Source organism: Scyliorhinus torazame, chromosome 7 (assembly GCF_047496885.1).
Source record: "Scyliorhinus torazame isolate Kashiwa2021f chromosome 7, sScyTor2.1, whole genome shotgun sequence".
Lineage (NCBI taxonomy): Eukaryota > Metazoa > Chordata > Chondrichthyes > Carcharhiniformes > Scyliorhinidae > Scyliorhinus > Scyliorhinus torazame.
This window is the reverse complement of record NC_092713.1, coordinates 109,427,617-109,447,906: the sequence shown is the minus strand read 5'-3', so window position 1 is coordinate 109,447,906 and position 20,290 is coordinate 109,427,617. Positions and strand designations below refer to the sequence as shown.

Sequence of the window (20,290 nt, the reverse complement as noted above, 5' to 3'; positions counted from 1 at the left end):
CCCACATCCAGGCGCCACAACGGGTGCTGGTCCCTCTCCTCCCCCAACTCCAGCTCCACCCAGTGCGGGGCATGGTCTGAGATGGCTATGGCCGAGTACTTCGTTCCCTCCACTTTCGGGATTAGCGCCCAGCTCAGAGCAAAAAAAAAAAATCTATCCGGGAGTAGGCTCTATGGACGTGGGGCCCGACAAACCTCCATGGGCCCACCCCTCCCATCTGGTCCATAAATCCCCGAAGCACCTTGGCCGCAGCCGGCGTTTTACCCGTCCTGGACCTAGCGCGATCCAATGCTGGGTCCAGCACAGTGTTGAAATCCCCCCCCCCCCTATTATCAAGCTTCCTACCTCCAAGTCCGGAATCCGACCCAGCATGCACTTCATAAATCCGGCATCATCCCAGTTCGGAGCATATACATTTGCCAGTACCACCCGCACCCCTTGCAGCCTACTGCTCACCATCACACATCGACTATCCACTACAATATTCATTGCCTCAAACGACACCCGCTTCCCCACTAGTATTGCAACCCCTCTGTTCTTCGCATCCAGTCCCGAATGGAACACCTGCCCTACCCATCCCTTTCTCAGCCTGACCTGATCTGCCACCTTCAAATGCGTCTCCTGAAGCATAACCACATCTGCCCTCAGTCCCTTTAAGTGCGCGAACACACGGGCCCTATTGACCGGCCCGTTCAGGCCCCTCACATTCCAAGTTATCAGCCGGATTGGGGGGCTGCTCACTCCCCAACCCCCCGCCGACTAGCCATCTCCTTTTCTAGGCCAGTCACGTGCCCGCGCCTCCCGCACTCTCCAGTCCCCCAGACGGCGACCCCCGCCCCGACCACCTCTCCTACTTCCAGCTCCCCATTGGCCAATGCAGCAGCAACCCCATCTCCCCCCCCACTAGATCCACATCTAGCCCCTTTGCTCCCCCCATACCACTTCCGTTAGTCAACTGACTCCTACTGACCCCGGCCTCTCCCGCCATTCCATCGACCCCCTCCAGTGTGAGAATCCCCCCTCCCCCTCCCTGGCAGTCAGTGTGCGCCCCGCCCCGCTCCAGCAACCCCCCCTCCCGGCCTTCTCCAGCGCGGGAAAAAGCCTGCGCTTTCCTGAGCCGGCCCTGCCCCTTCTGCGGTCTTACCCCAATTGCCCTCCCCGGACCTCCCATCCCCCTCTTCCCTCGTGGGGGTCTGCCCCTCCAGCACCGACACCCACACTCTCCCCATCAAATCCCTTCACCCATCCCCACCCAGCACCCTAACAAAAAGAACATTCCCCAAACGTAGCAAACATCCCCCCCCCACACCAAACCCTCAATGGGAGTCCAACTTTTCAGTCCGTATGAAGCTCCATGCCTCATCAGGCTTTTCCAAGTAGTGGTGTCGATCCTGGAACATGACCCACAGTCGCGCTGGCTGCAGCATACCGAACTTCACCCCCTTTCGATGGAGCACCACCTTGGCCCGATTAAAACCAGCTCTTTTCTTAGCCACCTCTGCACGCCAGTCCTGATAAGATTCAGATCTCCGTATTCTCCCACCTACTGCTCCGCTCCTTCTTGGTCCACCTCTGGACACACTCTCTGTCCATAAAGCGGTGAAACCTCACCACTACAGCCCTTGGCGGCTCGTTGGCCTGGGGTCTCCTTGTTAGGACCCGGTGAGCCCCATCTAGCTCCAGAGGCCTCGGGAAGGCTCCCGCGCCCATCAGCAAATTGAGCATTGTGCTCATGTATGCCCTAGGCATCGGGCCCCTCCACTCCTTCAGGCAGACCCAGAATCCGAAGATTCTTCCTCCTCGACCTATTCTCCAGGCCCTCAAATCTTTCCGCCCACCTCTTGTGCAGCGCCTCCATCTTCACCGCCAGGCCCAAGATCTCGTCCTCGTTCTCCGAGGCTTCTTAACCGCACCTCTCGAATCGCCGCCCCTTGTGCCTTCTGGGTCTCCACTAGCTTCTCAATCTCCGCCTTCATTAGCGCCAGCATTTCGGTCTTCAGCTCCTCAAAGCAGCGTCTAAGAAACCCCTGCTGCCCCTGTGACCACTGCGCCCAAGCTGCTTGGTCTCCACCCGCCGCAATCTTGCTTTCCCTCCCTCTCACTTTTCACTGCTCCAAGATCACTTTTTCACCGCTACACTCCTGGTCCAATCCATATACTGCCGGGGTGGACCTTGCTGTCACCTTCCCACACTGGAAGCTCTCGAACAATTGCTATTGGGGCTCCTCTAGAGAGCCCAAAAGACCGTTCTCGGCGGGAGCTGCCGAACGTGCGACCTACCTAGGCATAGCTGCAACCGGAAGTCCCAGCAGCTCAAAAGTTTTTTTTTTTGCTTTTTTTTCCCCTCATTTAAACATGTGCACTTTATTGTATTAGTCAGTGTAGGTCCCACAAACTGGCATCAACAAGTTTAAAACGGTTCATCTTGTGCCCAGGGGATGTAAACCTCACGTGTGTTTGTCTAAAGGTAAAGCTTTTTGCATACCAAAAATCACAAAGGAGGACCGAAAATTTAAGGCAGAAAAGTACAAAAACAGGACATTTTCGGTTACATAATTTACACATAAGCAATACTACACAAGGTTAAGTATTTGCTCCCACTTTTTTTGGGCAGCCTTCACAGAGGATTTAATAACCTTAGACAATGCAATCCTTTACATCAATATTTGGAATGACTAAATGTACAATTCAATCCTTGAACGCATTGCAGAACTTCTGGGATGCTTGTTGCGAAAAATACCACCGACACCTTCACTGTTCCAGTTTTTATTCCTGAGACAAGCACTAAAACCATGCCAATTAATCTCGCGCAATCGTGACAGTTACAGTCAATTTAGAAGCATTTGTGGTGGACAATGGAAGGTCCAGATTCATCATACTCCTGTTTGCTAATCCACATCTGCTGGAAGGTGGACAGGGAAGCCAGGATGGAACCTCCAATCCAGACTGAGTATTTACGCTCAGGTGGGGCAATGATCTTGATTTTCATGGTACTTGGAGCCAGAGCTGTGATCTCCTTCTGCATATGGTCTGCAATGCCAGGATACATAGTGGTACCACCAGACAGGACAGTGTTGGCATACAGATCCTTCCTGATATCTACATCACACTTCATGATGGAGTTGAAAGTTGTCTCATGTATACCACAGGATTCCATACCCAAAAAGGATGGTTGGAAGAGAGCCTCTGGGCATCTGAATCGCTCATTGCCAATGGTGATTACCTGCCCATCAGGCAGTTCATAGCTCTTCTCCAGGGAAGAAGAGGAAGCAGCAGTGGCCATCTCCTGTTCAAAGTCCAGTGCAATGTAGCAGAGCTTCTCCTTGATGTCACGGACAATTTCTCTCTCAGCTGTGGTGAAAGAGTCGCCTCTTTCTGTCAGAATCTCCATGAGGTAGTCTGTCAGATCACGACCAGCCAAATCCAGACGCAGAATAGCATGGGGCAGGGCATAACCTTCGTAGATGGGCACAGTGTGGGTGACACCATCACCAGAGTCCATCACGATACCAGTGGTTCTACCAGAGGCATAGAGGGACAACACAGACTGGATGGCAACAAACATGGCAGGGGTATTGAAGGTCTCAAACATAATCTGTGTCATTTTTTCTCTGTTGGCTTTGGGATTCAGGGGGGCTTCTGTGAGCAGGACTGGGTGTTCTTCAGGAGCAACTCTCAGTTCATTGTAGAAAGTATGATGCCAGATTTTCTCCATGTCATCCCAGTTGGTGACAATACCATGCTCAATGGGGTACTTCAGGGTCAGGATGCCTCTTTTGCTCTGGGCTTCATCACCAACGTAGCTGTCTTTCTGTCCCATACCAACCATTACACCCTGGTGTCTTGGGCGACCACAATGGAAGGGAAGACAGCACGAGGGGCATCATCGCCAGCAAAACCAGCCTTGCACATACCAGATCCATTGTCAACAACCAGTGCTGCAATTTCATCATCCATGACTAGATTATCGTTAGTTTCCCTCTGCGGGTGCAAAAGCCTGGCCCTGGCACTCAGCCGTTAGAAGTTCAAACAGCCTGAGAATGTCCAGCAGCTCAAAAGTTGACGACCAGAACAGGCAGCAAGTGCTCAGAGTAGTGGAGGGAGGTCAGAAGTGGATAGTCGTGGTGCCAGCAGACCAATAACATAAATAGTGGGAGAAACCATGCATGCACCCGCCAGCATGGCGCAAGCTGAGTGATAACTGTTCCTGGCCGATTGGCATCAGGAGCTAGTAAATATTTGAGTGAGAGTCCAGTTGTCATAAACAGCCCCATTGCTCCAAAGATTACAGACCACAGAACTGCTCAAAGATAATGGCTGATACTGTGATGGCTCAAGGATTTTAACATAAACAAAAAACAAGAAGTTGATCACAGCGCAATTCAAAACAAAAGTTACCTTCATGGCATCTTCTAGTTTAGCTGAAAGATGTGCCACAGCCTTCTGCACACGTTCATATTCTTCTCGTTGACGCTTCAAAAGTGGAGCCTTCATCTCCACTTCTTTCACAATTTCATCCAAATATTTGTTTACTCTCTTATTCTCCTGTTTTGCCAGTAGCAACTGATCCTGGGCTTCCACATATCCATTATATAACTGTAAAGGCAGAGTAAAACAAAACTGTTAACTTGCGTTTGCATACATCACAATTTTCTTTTTAAAAATCACCAAAATACGTAGAAAATAACCTACCGAGCTTCATTACATCAGCATTAGTTTAGCTTTATAAAGGCCAATATCTCAAAATCAATAAACACTCTTGAACTTTCAGTCTCCAGCTTCCAGTGGCATCATGGACTATATATTTCAGTCTGTAGTTCAAGTAGTTGCAAAAACAAAACTACTGCAGTTGTAGTTACAATAAAATTGCTGTAGGTTGTCACAGCTCCATGGAATTAGTGGCAGCAATCAAATCTAAAGCCCAGGAAGCACAAGCACCCTTTTGAGCAAAACCATTACTGTAAAGGAGCTACTACTGCAGCTCAATAAAAAGGAAGTAGTCTGGGTCACAGTTATTTGATACTTTATTGACTGACACGAGCATCATACCTCTGTAAGTTTCATTCCTGGTTTTACAATCTTAGCAACTGCGGCTGCAGTGGGGGACATAGCTGCCAGCTCATCTTCAGAAAGGCTGGCCGGTCCTATTGTAAAAATTACATGTAATTAGATAATAAAGCACCATGCAGCTGCATAACTATCTTCAGAACCAAACTAATGTGCACCTTTGCGCTTGGAAGCTGACAGGAGATGGTTAGCATTTTCCAATTCCTTTTCAAGTTTGTTTATCTTTTCATTTAGTTCACCAACTGCCAGGGTCTTTGAGGAATCTAATTCAACCAGTCGATCTTCAGTTATTCTATGGGCTGAAAAAAACATAATTGCCTTGTGCTTAGTTTCACAAGTAATTTACAACTAAAAATGCATATTACATGCAATGCAACACAACCCTTTGATGTAGCAATCTTACCTTCATTTGCTTGTTTCAACAGACTATGAAGTTCCTCAACTGCTCTAGTGAGTTCAGTTGCCTTCGCTTCAGAGTCATCTGCAGAACCCTGAAATAAATCAAATGATTATATTTATATTACACAAATGCACTGTTCCATTGTTTTTAAAAATCAAATTCACCTACATTTACAAAACAATAAAACTACATTCAAACAATTTGGATGGAAAGACTCGTAGTTAATGCATCACTTCAGATTGGTACGGGAGAAATGTCCCAGATGATTCTTAAACAGAATGATCAATTTCAGGTACCAGTGAAATGGGAAGTGCAAAATACCACCACCATGCTTAATTTTAAGTCTTGTAACAGTTAGAGGAGATAATTGTGCCCTTCTCCAGGAATGGGATAAACAGCAACCATTTTCTATGTCTTACAAAAGATAAAGGGGGCACAGAGCAAACTTTATATGTCTACTCTTCCCCAATAAGGTACTGTGGGACCCATCAGCCACTGCTCAGGGACACCTGGGGGAATGGGGTCAAGAGGGTCAAAATGCACATCTGCCCCACTAACTTAAATGAACCTAGGCCCAGCCCCAGTTGGAAATTACTGCCTTCCTTCTTTTAAAAGTTATGACTATGTGCATAAATCATTTGGTTTTTGAAAATCCAAGATAAAAAGAGCTTGGATTAGTTACTGGAGTCAGTGTGAAAAGTAAAGTCGCTGACCTAGGTTTTGCAGTTGAAATGATGCTGAAATAGTTAGCATTTGGCATCATTTACAACTGTGAAACTGACAGCATCTTCTCGCATTTGCACATGGGCAATGGAAATCTAGAAGTTGCTGTCAGTGATACCACATTTCTCCACAAGGTGCACTGTTGAAGTTCCTTGCAGGTGAAAATCTTAAAACATCATGAATTGATGAGAACTTGTATTTTGTGGTTTTAGTCTTGCTATTAAAAAAACATTGGAAATGTTTTATCTTATTGTACAGGTGTAACTGATGTAACAAGTCAGTTATTGAAAAACTTTAAATTATGAAAAACAAATTTTTAATTTGTGGAATTATCTGGGATATCGTTTGTATTTCCAAGACAAGTAAAAACTTTGAGGATACTTCATGTCATAGGTAGTATCCTGTAACAGATCAAAGATACATTTACCTCCAATACAGACAGACAGCGCACGCTACATTTTCAGAGAAAATATTAAATTACAGCATTGCAGAAAATTTGAGATTGCTCAACTTTCTCGTGTCCTAGATATACTGACTAAAAAGAAAAATCACATTTCCAGAATGCATTGCAGCAACATTTTTGTGCTGAATTATAGTTCAAGACAAATAATTTGATTAACAGTGGTGGGAAAAGTAGAGAAATGTGCAACTTTCTTCAGCCTTGAAGTTCACCACAACTTCTGTATAACGTCAACACAATTTAGTGATAGATTTTGTGGCAATACAATAATATAGAACTAAATAAGCATGAACAGAACTAAATAAGCATCAACTGTGAAAACACATGACATGTATGACTGGAATATTTAGAAAGCATTAGTATGAAGCATTTAGACAGTAAATCATTTATTAGGGATAATACAATAAACCACCTTAAATTCACTTCCCTTTTTAAAATCATGCCTATGAAGCACCTTAGAATGTTGTCTTGTCAGACATTGTACAGATGAGAGTCGTTACACGATGCAAACAGCGTCGACTACACATGAATTTCGAAAGCATTCAAAATTATCAAAACTGTATTATAGTGCACAATAAACGGCTGGAAAACAATTTTACCTTGTACAAGTTTGACAACTTCAAATGGGCATTCAATTCATTTCGAAACCTTTCCTCCATGGTTGCTGACTGCTCCTTAGACTAGTAAGAAGTATGCTAATCAGTGCAAATATACATCACACAAAGACTGACAATTTTCAAAAGGAACTACATATACTTAAATTGGAAATTGAAGATACACACTTTAAAAAAAAAAAAATTCTACAAGCAAAGATTTACAAATTCTATCTTAAAAAATTAAAGGCATTTGCAAATTTGATCGCAAAATATTAGGCACCAAACAGTGGTTCAAATTATGAATTATGCTGCTGAGTTGAGGATAAACTATAGGTGGCCTTGTGGTAATGCCACTGGACTCAATCCAGAGACCCAGGTCATCGCTCTGGGAACAGTGGCTCAAATCCCACTGTGATAGGTGAATTTAAATTCAATTAACAAAATTTAAAATCTGGAATTGAAAGCTAGTTTCAGTCATGGTGACCATGAAACTACTATCAATTATTGTAAAAACAGATCTGGTTCACTGACATTTTTTAGGGAAGAAAATCTACCATCCTACATGATTCCAGATCCACAGTGACATGGTTGACTCTTAACTGTCCGACTGAAATAGCTGAGTAAGCCACTCAGTTCAAGGGCAATTCAGGGTGGACATCAACTGCTGCTGCGCCAGTGATGTCCACAATCCAAAGACTAAAAGAGTGCATTATTTGCCATGTTGATTGCTTAAAAAATTCAAAAGTTAATATTTTACTCTTTACAATGTTACATCTGCTTGCCTGGAAAACAATTTGTTGCCTTGAATGGCCATTACTTTGATTTGTATAATTGAGATTACAAGTGTACTTGATGAGCAAAAACAGAACATGGAACTTGGCCCCATTTTCAAATACCCAGATATGAAATGAAATGAAAAGAAAATCGCTTATTGTCACAAGTAGGCCTCAAATGAAGTTACTGTGAAAAGCCCCTAGTCGCCATATTCCGGCGCCTGTTCGGGGAGGCTGGTACGGGAATTGAACCGTGCTGCTGGCCTGCCTTGGTCTGCTTTCAAAGCCAGTGATATGAATAGGGAATGAACTAACCTCTTTCAGTTTACTCATTAAATCCTCAATTTGCTTTTCAAAATTTTCCTTGGCTGCTTTTAAAGTCTGAATCTGCTCTTCCATGCTGCACATCTGTAAAATATAACCATTAGAATCAACATCAGGGTCATGAACTCACTGCATGAAAGGGTAGAAGCAGAAACCTCAACTCATTAAAAAAGGTGTCTGGATAGACACCAGAATTCCACAACCTCAGTGCTATGTGGGGAGGCAGTGGCATAGTGGTTTGTCACTGGGCTAATAATCCAGAGACCGAGGTTAGCACTTTGGGGACCTTTTTTTAAATAGAACTGTAGTGGGTGTACCTTTAAGAAATGGGTGATTATTACTGCAGTGATGTCAGAGTGTGGGTGGAGCTGGGCTGTCTGTCAGCTTTTAGTTTCACTTTGAGAAAAGCTTGGGTGTGCCTGTGTTTTTTGGTTTCGTTTCAGTGTTGGAGCTGCAGTCAGCCACAGAAGGTGTAATGTTGTTCTCTCTGCTATGTAAAGACCATCTCTTGATCATTTGGTGAATTCAGAGTGATAACTGTTCTCAGTAGTGAATTTAAACCTGATGTGCTTCTGTTATAAGTTTATTTTTTTTAAAAGTCTTATGGATGTTAAAAGGAAAACTTAAGGATTACTTAGTGTTGTATTCTTTGGGGGTTGTATTTGAATTAATAGTTGCTAAGATGTTCACTGTATGTTTTAAAAAGGTTAACTTGAGTTCATAGAATAAACATTGTTAAAAATACTTTTCCATTTCTGCTGCACCATACCTGTAGAGTGGGCCGTGTGCTCCCCATACCACAATCTATTAAAAGTTGTGGGTCAGGTGAACTCCATGATACACTTTGGGGTTCTCTAAACCCTGGCCCATAACACACTTCAGAGAGCCCCAAGAACATACATATTATGAATAATGCCAGTACAAGATAAATTACTTCATCTTTTTTGTTCTCCAGATTGCATCGGAGTTCAAGGATTTCATTGCTTTTCTCACGACGAAGTTCCAGTAGCTCGTCAGTCTTGGTTTTTAATTCAGTATTCAGCCAACTGTTTTGATTAATCAGTAATTCCTTTTCTTGCTCAAGTCTTCTTTCACGATACTAAAAGGAAATCACAGTTCAGCAACTAATCATTTGAAACATCTGACAGAAAAGAGTACAGATTATTCCATAAAGGTTGGTGAAAAATGTTTTGATAATTTGGATAATGTGACTACGTGTATATCACTAGTTTGGTATCTTTATAATGGGTTTGCCATATCCAACTATATGGAAGGATTTACTTGCAGCAAAACCTGGCATATCTTGAAATAAATCCAAGGTCGGGAGGATTGATCGTGTATTAGGAAGTGAGCCATGTCAGTGCAGCACGGTGGCGCAGTGGTAGCACTGCAGTCTCACGGCGCCGAGGTCCCAAGTTCGATCCCGGCTCTGGGTCACTGTCCGTGTGGAGTTTGAACATTCTCCCTGTGTTTGCGTGGGTTTCACCCCCACAACCCAAAATATGTGCAAGGTTGGTGAATTGAACATGCGAAACTGCCTCTTAATTGGAAAAAATGAATTGGGTACTCTAAATTTCTAAAAAAAAAAAAAGGTGAGCCATGTGAGAAGTAATTTCACAGGAAATTTGACAACTCACAACCGCGTTTGCTTGATCATTGCAAGGACTGTTTTACATGGTTAGCTCAGGGTCACCCGATTGTTGGTTGTGACTGATTATTCTTGTTTTGTTAAAGCTGTATAACACTAACATGAAGTTTGGAACTGTCAAAGCAGTGCTCTATTTTAGTTCCAATACACTGACACTTCTGGAACTTTAAAAAAAAAAAAATAGAAATGTAGCAGGGTCTTGTATCCAACTAAGAAATTTCAGTGAATGAAACTGCTGTGAATTAATTCTTGAGAAAATCAGTTTCTCTCCTCCCTCCTCGTTACACAAAACTAATCCAGCAAAGAACAAGAACTTCAATTTATAAGAAACAAGAATAATTGCAGCAGCATTTCCAACAAGGCAACAAATGTTATTTCCACAAACGACTTTGAATACTATTCATCTTGAACATATTGGTCAGGGTTCTCCCTTTCAAGTCATCTAAATAAATAATTACACAATGACACCACCAACCCCCGCCCCCCGAAAAGAGACCATTTCAAAATTTCAGAGTTAGAGCCACAACGGATAGATTTCCTGAATCCTAAAGATCCTACCAGTTCCAATCTCTCCCTCCATTATGGTATACACATAAAGAGTTCTCAAACCATAGCCAAATGCAGAACTTGGCAAAGTAATTCCAAAAATCAGGCAAGGCGCCCCTCCTAACGCTAAAATTACACTCCTCCATTAAGTCAGTTGCCAATTTTACTTTGCACAATCAAACCAATGCCACTATTGTTAAATTAAGCACCAGCTCCAGAATTCTGCAACATTGTGCAGTCCTCAGCCTGGGATAAGGACTGTATTTCCACTCAGTATATCATCTTCATGGAAGGACAGAGCAAAGAAGACTGAATGTTGTTTCAAAAAATCTGAAAGATACCCATACCAGCTGACTAGTCAACCAAAAGATTGCATACTTTATAATTTGCAAGAAAAGACCAGACAGACTGTGGCTTATTCTTGCAAATCCCCATGACACAAATTAGCCCCTCAGCACAGCAACCCACTTACTGGCCACAAAAGAGTCAAATAGAATGCCTTCCTGCATGCATCATTCATCATACCCAAAATTTAGGGCAACCATAGTGCATCAGGCCTAACAATTAACACAAGAAATAGTAATGGTGGACCTTACAGCCCCTAAAGTCTGCTCCTCACAGCCCCTAAAGTCTGCTCCTCAATTCAACACAATCTTCTGCCTCAACTTAGATTTTCCACCTGGTTCCCATATACCTTGCTTCTGAGTGACCAAAATTCTCTCAATCTTAAATATAGTTGATGATGGAGCACTCAAAATCCTCTGGGTAAAAGAATTCCAAAGATTCAATCGCTTTGGTGGAGGTTTTCTCCTCATCTCAGTCCTAAATGTTCAGTCCCTTTTCCTGAGACTGTGTCCATATGTTCTAGATTCCCCAGCCAGGGTAAACATCCTCTGTCTATTCTTTCATAGTCTTACATGTCTCATGAGATCATTCCCATTCTACTAAATATCAGAGTACAGACACAATGTATTCAGTTCATTATAGAAAGCAGTGTAGTCAAGTGAACCATCATTATACTACCGCCAAGGCATGTACAGTGCAGTACTCTTTGTTAACAAAAGCATCTTTCGTTAAAAACTCCACACAGCACTCCATGTGTGATCTCACCAAAGTTCCTCCCAATGCATGTTTGCCTCCAGCTCCCATGTTTTATCAAATACACAGTTTGCATTGTGGCAGCTCAACAAATGTCTTTTGAAAATCTAAGATCCTCAAAAACTAATATTTCTCAAATACTAATTCTCTTTCGTAAAACTATGTTCACTTCATCCAATCATATCATGATTGTCTAATGATTGCAGCATGATATGACAATCGCTTATTGGCACAAGGCTTCGGTGAAGTTACTGTGAAAAGCTCCTAGTCGCCCACATTCCAGCGCCTCATTTGGGGAGGCTGATACGGGAATTGAACCCGTGCTGCTGGCCTTGTTCTGCTTTACAAGCCAGCTGTTTAGCCCGCTGTGCTAAACCAGCCCCATTTTCCCTGATAACAAAGAACAAAGAAATGTACAGCACAGGAACAGGCCCTTCGGCCCTCCAAGCCCGTGCCGACCATGCTGCCCGACTAAACTACAATCTTCTACACTTCCTGGGTCCGTATCCTTCTATTCCCATCCTATTCATATATTTGTCAAGATGCCCCTTAAATGTCCCTATCGTCCCTGCTTCCACTACCTCCTCCGGTAGTGAGTTCCAGGCACCCACTACCCTCTGCGTAAAAAACTTGCCTCGTACATCTACTCTAAACCTTGCCCCTCTCACCTTAAACCTATGCCCCCTAGTAATTGACCCCTCTACCCTGGGGAAAAGCCTCTGACTATCCACTCTGTCTATGCCCCTCATAATTTTGTATACCTCTATCAGGTCTCCCCTCAACCTCATTCGTTCCAGTGAGAACAAACCGAGTTTATTCAACCGCTCCTCATAGCTAATGCCCTCCATACCAGGCAACATTCTGGTAAATCTCTTCTGCACCCTCTCTAAAGCCTCCACATCCTTCTGGTAGTGTGGCGACCAGAATTGAACACTATACTCCCAGTGTGGCCGAACTAAGGTTCTATACAACTGCAACATGATTTGCCAATTCTTATACTCAATGCCCCGGCCAATGAAGGCAAGCATGCCGTATGCCTTCTTGACTACCTTCTCCACCTGTGTTGCCCCTTTCAATGACCTGTGGACCTGTACTCCTATGATGACTGATATCAGGCAACTATCATGTAGTTGGCTGCTATTTTCCTTCCTTTCTTGAAGAATAATGTTATAATTGGTCATTTCTTATCCACTGGGATGGTTATAAAATCTAGGGAATTTTGGAAAATCATAACCAATGAATCCACAATCTCCACAGCTAACTCAGAACTCTAGGATGTAGACAATCAGGTCCTGGGATCGGCCCAATTTTAAAGTATAATGGCAATTTGTGTCTTCTACTGTGAAGACAAAAAAATGTTTATTCAACATCTGTCACTGCCTAATTCCATGCGATAATGTCACCCATTCCTGCCTCTAAACCAACATTTTGTTTTGCTACTTTTTATATCTGCAAAAGGTTTTACAATCCGGTTTTATATTCATTGATAGCTGACTCAACCAACAAATATTCAGCAAAGGTAGCCCAACCTAGAATACAATTTGGACTTCAGATCCAATGCAGTAACTGAATATATCATACAAGACCATGACAAATAAAAAATGTGATTTTATATCTTCAAAATTAAAAAGTAGAAGGGGCAGCAGGGTGGCACAATGGTTAGCACTGCTGCATCACTGCGCTGAGGACCCGGGTTCGATCTCAGCCCTAGTCCATGTGGAGTTTGCACATTCTCCCAGTGTCTGCGTGTGTGTCACCCCCACAACCCAAAGAGGTGCAGGCTAGGTGGATTGGCCATGCTAAAATTGCCCCTTAATTGGAAAAAAGTAATTGTACACTAAAAAAAACTAAGGTAGATGTAGTTGCTAAAAATACATAAACTACCTAATTAAGAAAATAATTTGAAGGCTGCATCAAGCTTATAGTTAGTGACTGAAATTCAACAATTGCAGAAACACACTTACCTTAATGGAGACTTCTGTTACCTGAAGCTCATCAAGTTTTAACTGAAGATCTATTTTGGTTGAATTTGCTTCTACGAGCTTATCATTTAGTCGTTTCAAATCCTCTGTAGAGATAAATATTTAAATCCACAGGTCACAAGATTTCTCTGACGCCTCTACAAAGTTCTTTTTAGTTGAGCAATAGTATGCACATCTCCAGGTAGACTCTATCTCCCTTAATTTCAACTGGAATCACAAGACATGACCAAACTTTTCCTCAGTCACTAACTAGGAAACGAGAGCAGATCCAAAGACAAACATGAGCATTCAAATGGAATCAGACCCACACCTTGATTAATGTAGTACTGTGTTAAAATAATTTAAATATTTAACTGGTGGCTTAAAAATGCTTAATTATTTTAATGATTGGATCAGCAAATATTTCATTAATTAAAACTGTTGATATTGGGGATGACATAATGGATTAGGACACTATTCTCTAAACTCTCAGATTCTAGCCCAGAGAAAGGTCACTCCTAACAGACGAGATGGAAAAAAATGGACTATAATTCAACAATGCAAACCCACTATATCACCCAATAATAGCGGAGTCAATAAAACGTAAAACACCTTTATGGTGCAGTTAGGATGCTCTAATATCCATGCGGATATCTAATGTCCAGCGGAGATTCACACGGATGATCCCAGGAATGGTAGACCTAACATACGATGAACGTCTGAGGATCCTGGGATTATATTCATTGGAGTTTAGGAGGTTGAGGGGAGATCTAATAGAAACTTACAAGATAATGAATGGCTTCGATAGGGTGGACGTAGGGAAGTTGTTTCCATTAGCAGGGGAGACTAGGACCCGGGGGCACAGCCTTAGAATAAAAGGGAGTCACTTTAGAACAGAGATGAGGAGAAATTTCTTCAGCCAGAGAGTGGTGGGTCTGTGGAATTCATTGCCACAGAGGGAGGTGGAGGCCGGGACGTTGAGTGTCTTTAAGACAGAAGTTGATAAATTCTTGATTTCTCGAGGAATTAAGGGCTATGGAGAGCGGGTAAATGGAGTTGAAATCAGCCATGATTGAATGGTGGAGTAGACTTGATGGGCCGAATGGCCTTACTTCCACTCCTATGTCTTATGGTCTTATATGGTATAGTTGATGTATTTAGGCATTTATTTAATTAAAAAACCATCATACTATCGATAATCCACGACTTATGAAATCTGCAAGTGTCACATCCCAATGTTAACATCCCTAACTTAGATGCCAAAAGGGGACATTAAAACCAATTTAAAATATTGCAATTTATATTTCTTGCAACTAAAATCAGATAAGTTTGGTTTGTTTCTTTGACTATGCAATTTGCTCAAATTGTATTTTGTTTTAGTTAGTGGTTCAATTTTCTTTCAAACATTCCAACTCTCCAATACACACTGGGAAAAATTAGTCTCCCTTGTACTCGGGGAGCTGTTATAGATAAAGCGTCCATTTTCCTAGGGAAAGTGAAAGGGATTCTAGTTTTGAAGACAAAATAGGTACGCAAGTTTCACGTGGAAAAATTAGAGTTACATGTTTGATAAGGTACCACACAAAAGACTATTTAAAAAGACAAGAGCTCATGGTGTTGGAGGTAGTATTATAGCATGGATAGAGGATTGGCTAACTGATAGAAGAGAGTTGGGAGGAGCATTTTCAGGCTGGCAACCAGGAACTAATGCAGTGTCACAGGGATCAGTGCTGGGGTCACAACTACTCACTGTAATATTAATGACGGACGAGGGAAGGGAATGCACTATTGCCAAGTTTGCAGATGACACAAGAATAGGTGGAAAGGCAAGGGAGAGGATGACACAGTCTACAGGGGGATATAGACAAGTTAGGTGAGTCGGCAAAAACTTGGCAGATGGAATATAATGTAGGAAAATGTGAAGTTATGCACTTTGATAGGAAGAATAAATTAATTAAATGGAGAAAGACTGCAGAAAACTGCAGCACAAAGGGATTTGGGGGTCCTTGTGCATAATTCACAAAAAGCTAGCATGCAAGTTCAGCAGGTAGTTGGGAAGGCAAATGGAATGTTGTCCTTTATTTCAAAGGGAATGGAGTATAAAAATAGGGAAGTCCTGCTGAAACTATGCAAGGCACTAGATAGACCACATCTATACTATTAACAATTTTGGTATCCTTATCTAAGGAAAAATATACTGGCATCAGAGGCAGTCCAGAGAAGGTTTACGAGGTTGATCCTAGGTATGGAGGGATTTTCTTATGATGAGAGGTTGAACAAATTGGGCCTGTACTATTGGAGTTTAGAAGAATGAGAGGTGACCTTACTGAGACATATAGGATTCTCAGGGGCTTGACAGGGTAGATGCTGAGACGATGTTTCCTCTTGTGAGAGAATCTAGGACCAGAGGGTACAATCAGAGTATGGGGTCATCCATTTAAAACAGATGAGGAGGCATTTCTTCTTTTAGAGGGTCGTGAATCTGTGGACTTCTTTACCACAAAGAGCTGTAAAGTCTGGGTCATTAAATATGTCGAAGGCAGAGATGGACAAATTTTTAATCAAGTGTTATGGGGATAAGACAGGAATGTGGAGTTGACGATTAGATCAGATCAGCCATGATCTCATTGAATGGCAGAGCAGACCTGATGGGTCGAATGGCCTACTTATGCTCATATGTCTTATGGTATTTTTGAATCAAAGCTTGTAAATGCAGTTGTGCTTGTCATAAATGTTTAACATGGATACATTAAAGCTGAAAACATATATATATTGCAGATCTTCACAAAAATATCTGTCTTTTGTCAAAAAGGTAAACCAAACTTACCATTTAGGTGTTCAACTTCCTGTGACCGACGCTCAAGTGTTCTCACCAGTTCTCGCTTTTCATTATCCAGCTCCTCTTTTGTGCGTGAAAGTTGGTTCTGTTTTCAAATATATAACAAAAATTAGCATTCCTTCTTCCCCTGCATCTTTTTTAAATCTAACATTCTGGGGGTTATGACCGATCGGAGGTTAAACTGAACCAGTAGTACAAATACGGTGGCTGCAAGAGCAGGTCAGAAGCTGGGTGTTCTGTGGTAACTAGTGCCTTCCTGAGTCCCTTGCTTCTGCCTGCCAATTACAAGGCACAAGTTGCAGGTGTGATGCAACATATCCCCCTTAGCTGGATTAAATGCAACTCCAACAACACAAGAAGCTCAACACCATCCACGACAAATCAGCCTGCTTAACCAACAGTCATAGCGTGTATACCGCACCTGCAAGATGCACTGCAGCAGTTTACCAAGGCTACATTGGTAGCACCTTTCAAACCCCAGGCCAAAACCAAGTAGAAGGACAAGGGCAGTAGATACCTGGGAACATCACCACCACCTGCAAGTTCCCCTCCAAGCCACACACCATCTTGACTTGGAATATATTTCCGTTCCTTCACTGTTGCTGGGTCAAAGTCCTGGAATTCCCTCCCTAACAACACTCTTGGCGTACCCCCACTACATGGACTTGCAGTAGTTCAAGGATTGGATTTGTTCATTGTCACATGTACCAGGGCACAGTGAAAAGCATTGTTCTGCATGCAGCTCAGACAGATCATTCGTACATGAAAGGAAAACCACCACCCTCAAGTCCAATTTAGTTGCCAAATACAGAATTAGCCATTGATACCCCCAACCCATGAAAGAATTTTTAACAACTCTTCAACAACTCTCAGTTTTGATTTTTCTGCAGCCATGTCTCAGTAATACGACTATATCCAGTTCCTCCCATGCAGAATTGCCTCCAGCTCCCCTAATTTATTTCCGATAGTTGCACTACTCTGCATAAAGTTTAACAATTTTTAGATATAGGATTTTCCCTCAATGCTTAATCATCTTGGACTGCTATAACTTGTCCCTTGCCACTGTTACTTAATGCGACATGGGGATTTTCACAGTAACTTAATTACAGTGTTAATGCAAGCTTACTTGTAACAGTAATAAAGATTATTGAATATTTCCTTTCATGTTTTGCTTACATTTAGGCTAGGTTTCTTGTAGATCTCATACCCTTTGACCAATTTAAAACCTTTGGTGCTCCCACTACCTTTTCCACTAGAGCACAGGTCCCATTGTAGTTCAGATAGAAGGTTTATTCCCTTTAGGGCAGCTCCATCATGCTAGAGTACCCGTGCCCCATAAAATGGATTCTTGTTCCCCAACTAGCCCTTTAAGCATTTTGGAATGCACTGTGTGGAGGCAGAGCTCATCATGGCTTTCAAAAGGATAGTTTATAATTATTGGAAGAGAAAAGCAGGGGAGTGGAATCAGCTGAGCTGCTGCTGCACTGAAATGGGCCAAATTGCCCTTCCATGTTATAACGATTATCTGATTAAATACATACACTTCAGTCATTTGAACAACATACAGCTTCTCCAACATGAGCCCCAGCTAAAGACAAGTTCCTTCTGTTCTTCCACCAAAATATTCTTCTTTCGAGGCCGTAAAATATGGTTCTCAATTACTGGTAGCACATTCTTTATATCCGAGCTGAGAGAGCAAGTGCTCAAGTCCATGAGTCCACCAAAATTAAAACCACTCTGGCAGCAGGAACTTTGGTTTGTTTGACTACTCCTTAGAGAACATCAGGACTAACCGCAAGGCCTCCTATATCTAGATTGAGACCGGTTAATGCAAAACAAGTTTGCTGTTTAACCTTCTTGAGATATTTGGTTCACTGTCCCAGCAGACCATGTATTTCAGAGGGTGCCATGGATTTATCTACAAAAACAGGAGTCAAAGTCTTGAAAAGTATTGAACCAATATTACTAGGCAAGCTGCTCTTTTAATTTCAGGGCTATTTTTTTGTAAATTGATGTGTAGTTACACGCTCAACTGCAATTTTTTTTCTTGGGGGTACAATGTATATCCTGCTATTGGATTGAAGAAGTAAAATGTAGAAATTCACCATTATCTTACATTATGCAATGGTTTTTTTCAAAAAACAAACCAAATCGAGACTTCCGGTGCCGGCCATGGAGTGAGTGGTGGCACATTTGGCAACTCCCACTCAAAATGGATTTTTTGGACCTTATTCCTGCTCATAGGGTGGAAGATTTCATGACGGGTGCAGGAATGATTGGAGAAAGCAAGACTCCACTGGTGTAGTTGGTGGATGGCGCCACCAACCAGAAGTGGGTCGAAAAGAAGGGTGCAGTTGGAGCAGGAGAATCTTTGTGTGCCACAAGTCAAGATGGCAGAGGGTAAAAGGCCTGTTCTGCCCGCCCAATGATTGACGGAGCATCTGGTGGACTGCTTGAATGAGATGTTCTGCCAGCAGAGGAGGGAAGCCCAGGAGGGCCTAGCCAGGGCATTGGAGCTGCTGAAAGTGGGAATTGACCATGTGGAGCAGAGGCTGGAGTCCCAGGGCCAGGCGATTCGGAGAGTGGAGGAGACGGTGGGGGAGCACGAGGAGCAGCTCGCCTCGTTGGTGGCCGTGATGGATGTGATGCATGAGACCCAAAAGCTGTTGAAGGAAAAGGTGTAGGGCCTGGAGAATCACTCCAGGAACGAAGACGACGAGGGACTGGACGCCGGCACGTATGTGGCTAAGATGCTGGATACGTTGATGGGGAGGGGGCCTTCGACCTACCCCTGGAGGGCGCTGATGAGGAAGCTGCAGGCGAGCGAACTGCCGAGGGTGATGGTGTTGCGGCTGAATCGTTTCCCGGGCAAGAAAAAGATTTTGAGATGGGGAAGGCAGACGAGGAGGTGCACCTGGGAAGAGAACGAGCTGCGGGTGTATCAGGTCCTGGGCGCAGACGTGGCAAAGAGGGGGCCAGGTTTAACCGGGTTACGGCTGCCCTTTTAATGGGTTGAAGTTTGGGATGTTGTACCGGCCCTCCTCTGGGTGGCCTTCCACAACCTAGAACATTTTGGAATGCCAGAGGAGGCGATGGAATTTATGAGGGACAATAGACTGGCAGGAGAAGGAGAACACTGAACTTTGGAAGAGACGTTCGTTTTTATTGTCTCCTCTTTTAATGGTTGCTGGAGAACATTTCTCCTTCGAGATATTTGGCAGCAGGTTCTTGGGGAGCATCAAGGATTTTCTATTTCTTTGTTTTTTTTGTTTCAGTAGGAGGCTGTTATTTTGTTGGGGAAGAGGGGGCTGCTGACCAAGGTGTGGCTGATGTTGTGCAGCAAAAAAAAAAAAAAGGAGGGGTGGCAGTGGGCATCTGTGGGTGGACTTGGAGGGTTACGTAACACGGGCTGGATATGGTTGATCGGCAGGGGAGGGGGGCAGGGTGCCCCACAACCCGGTTGGTCACGTGGAATTTGAGAGGGCTGAATGGGCCAGTCAAATGGTCACGTGATCAGGGATCAGACAAAGTTGAGGATGGGATGGGTAGGGCAAGTCCTTCATTTGAGATTGAGCATGAAGAGGGGGGAGGGGGAGAGAGAGAGAGATTGTGGTTTAAGACCACGCACCGCACTGGGTGGATATGAGAGTAGACCAGGCCCCCCCCCGGTGTGGGCGAATGGGGTATTCAGGTTTTATAAGAAGCTATACGAGTCAGAGCTCCCAGCTTTTTTTTTGGAGGGTGGGGGGGAAAAGAAAGAGAAATGCGGCTGTTTTTGGATGGGTTGGAGTTTCCCAAGATGGAGGACCACCTGGTGGAGGGGCTGGGGGGCCCCCATTGTGTTGGTGGAAGTGA

At 43.4% G+C, this 20,290-nt stretch overlaps 1 protein-coding gene and 1 pseudogene across 1 annotated transcript in view; both read right to left on the bottom strand.

Moving 5' to 3' along the window:
• The window catches only part of tprb (translocated promoter region b, nuclear basket protein), a 243,904-nt gene that overhangs the window by 187,634 nt on the left and 35,980 nt on the right, over positions 1–20,290 (bottom strand). The window contains exons 4-12 of the mRNA XM_072511248.1: positions 16,424–16,520; positions 13,600–13,703; positions 9,278–9,442; positions 8,335–8,427; positions 7,250–7,330; positions 5,471–5,558; positions 5,226–5,366; positions 5,050–5,144; positions 4,399–4,596 (exon numbers count right to left, since the gene is read on the bottom strand). Coding sequence (XP_072367349.1) covers positions 4,399–4,596; positions 5,050–5,144; positions 5,226–5,366; positions 5,471–5,558; positions 7,250–7,330; positions 8,335–8,427; positions 9,278–9,442; positions 13,600–13,703; positions 16,424–16,520 — 1,062 coding nt within the window. The remainder of the gene's footprint in view (positions 1–4,398; positions 4,597–5,049; positions 5,145–5,225; positions 5,367–5,470; positions 5,559–7,249; positions 7,331–8,334; positions 8,428–9,277; positions 9,443–13,599; positions 13,704–16,423; positions 16,521–20,290) is intronic.
• LOC140426448 (actin, cytoplasmic 2-like) lies at positions 2,347–4,060 on the bottom strand (annotated as a pseudogene).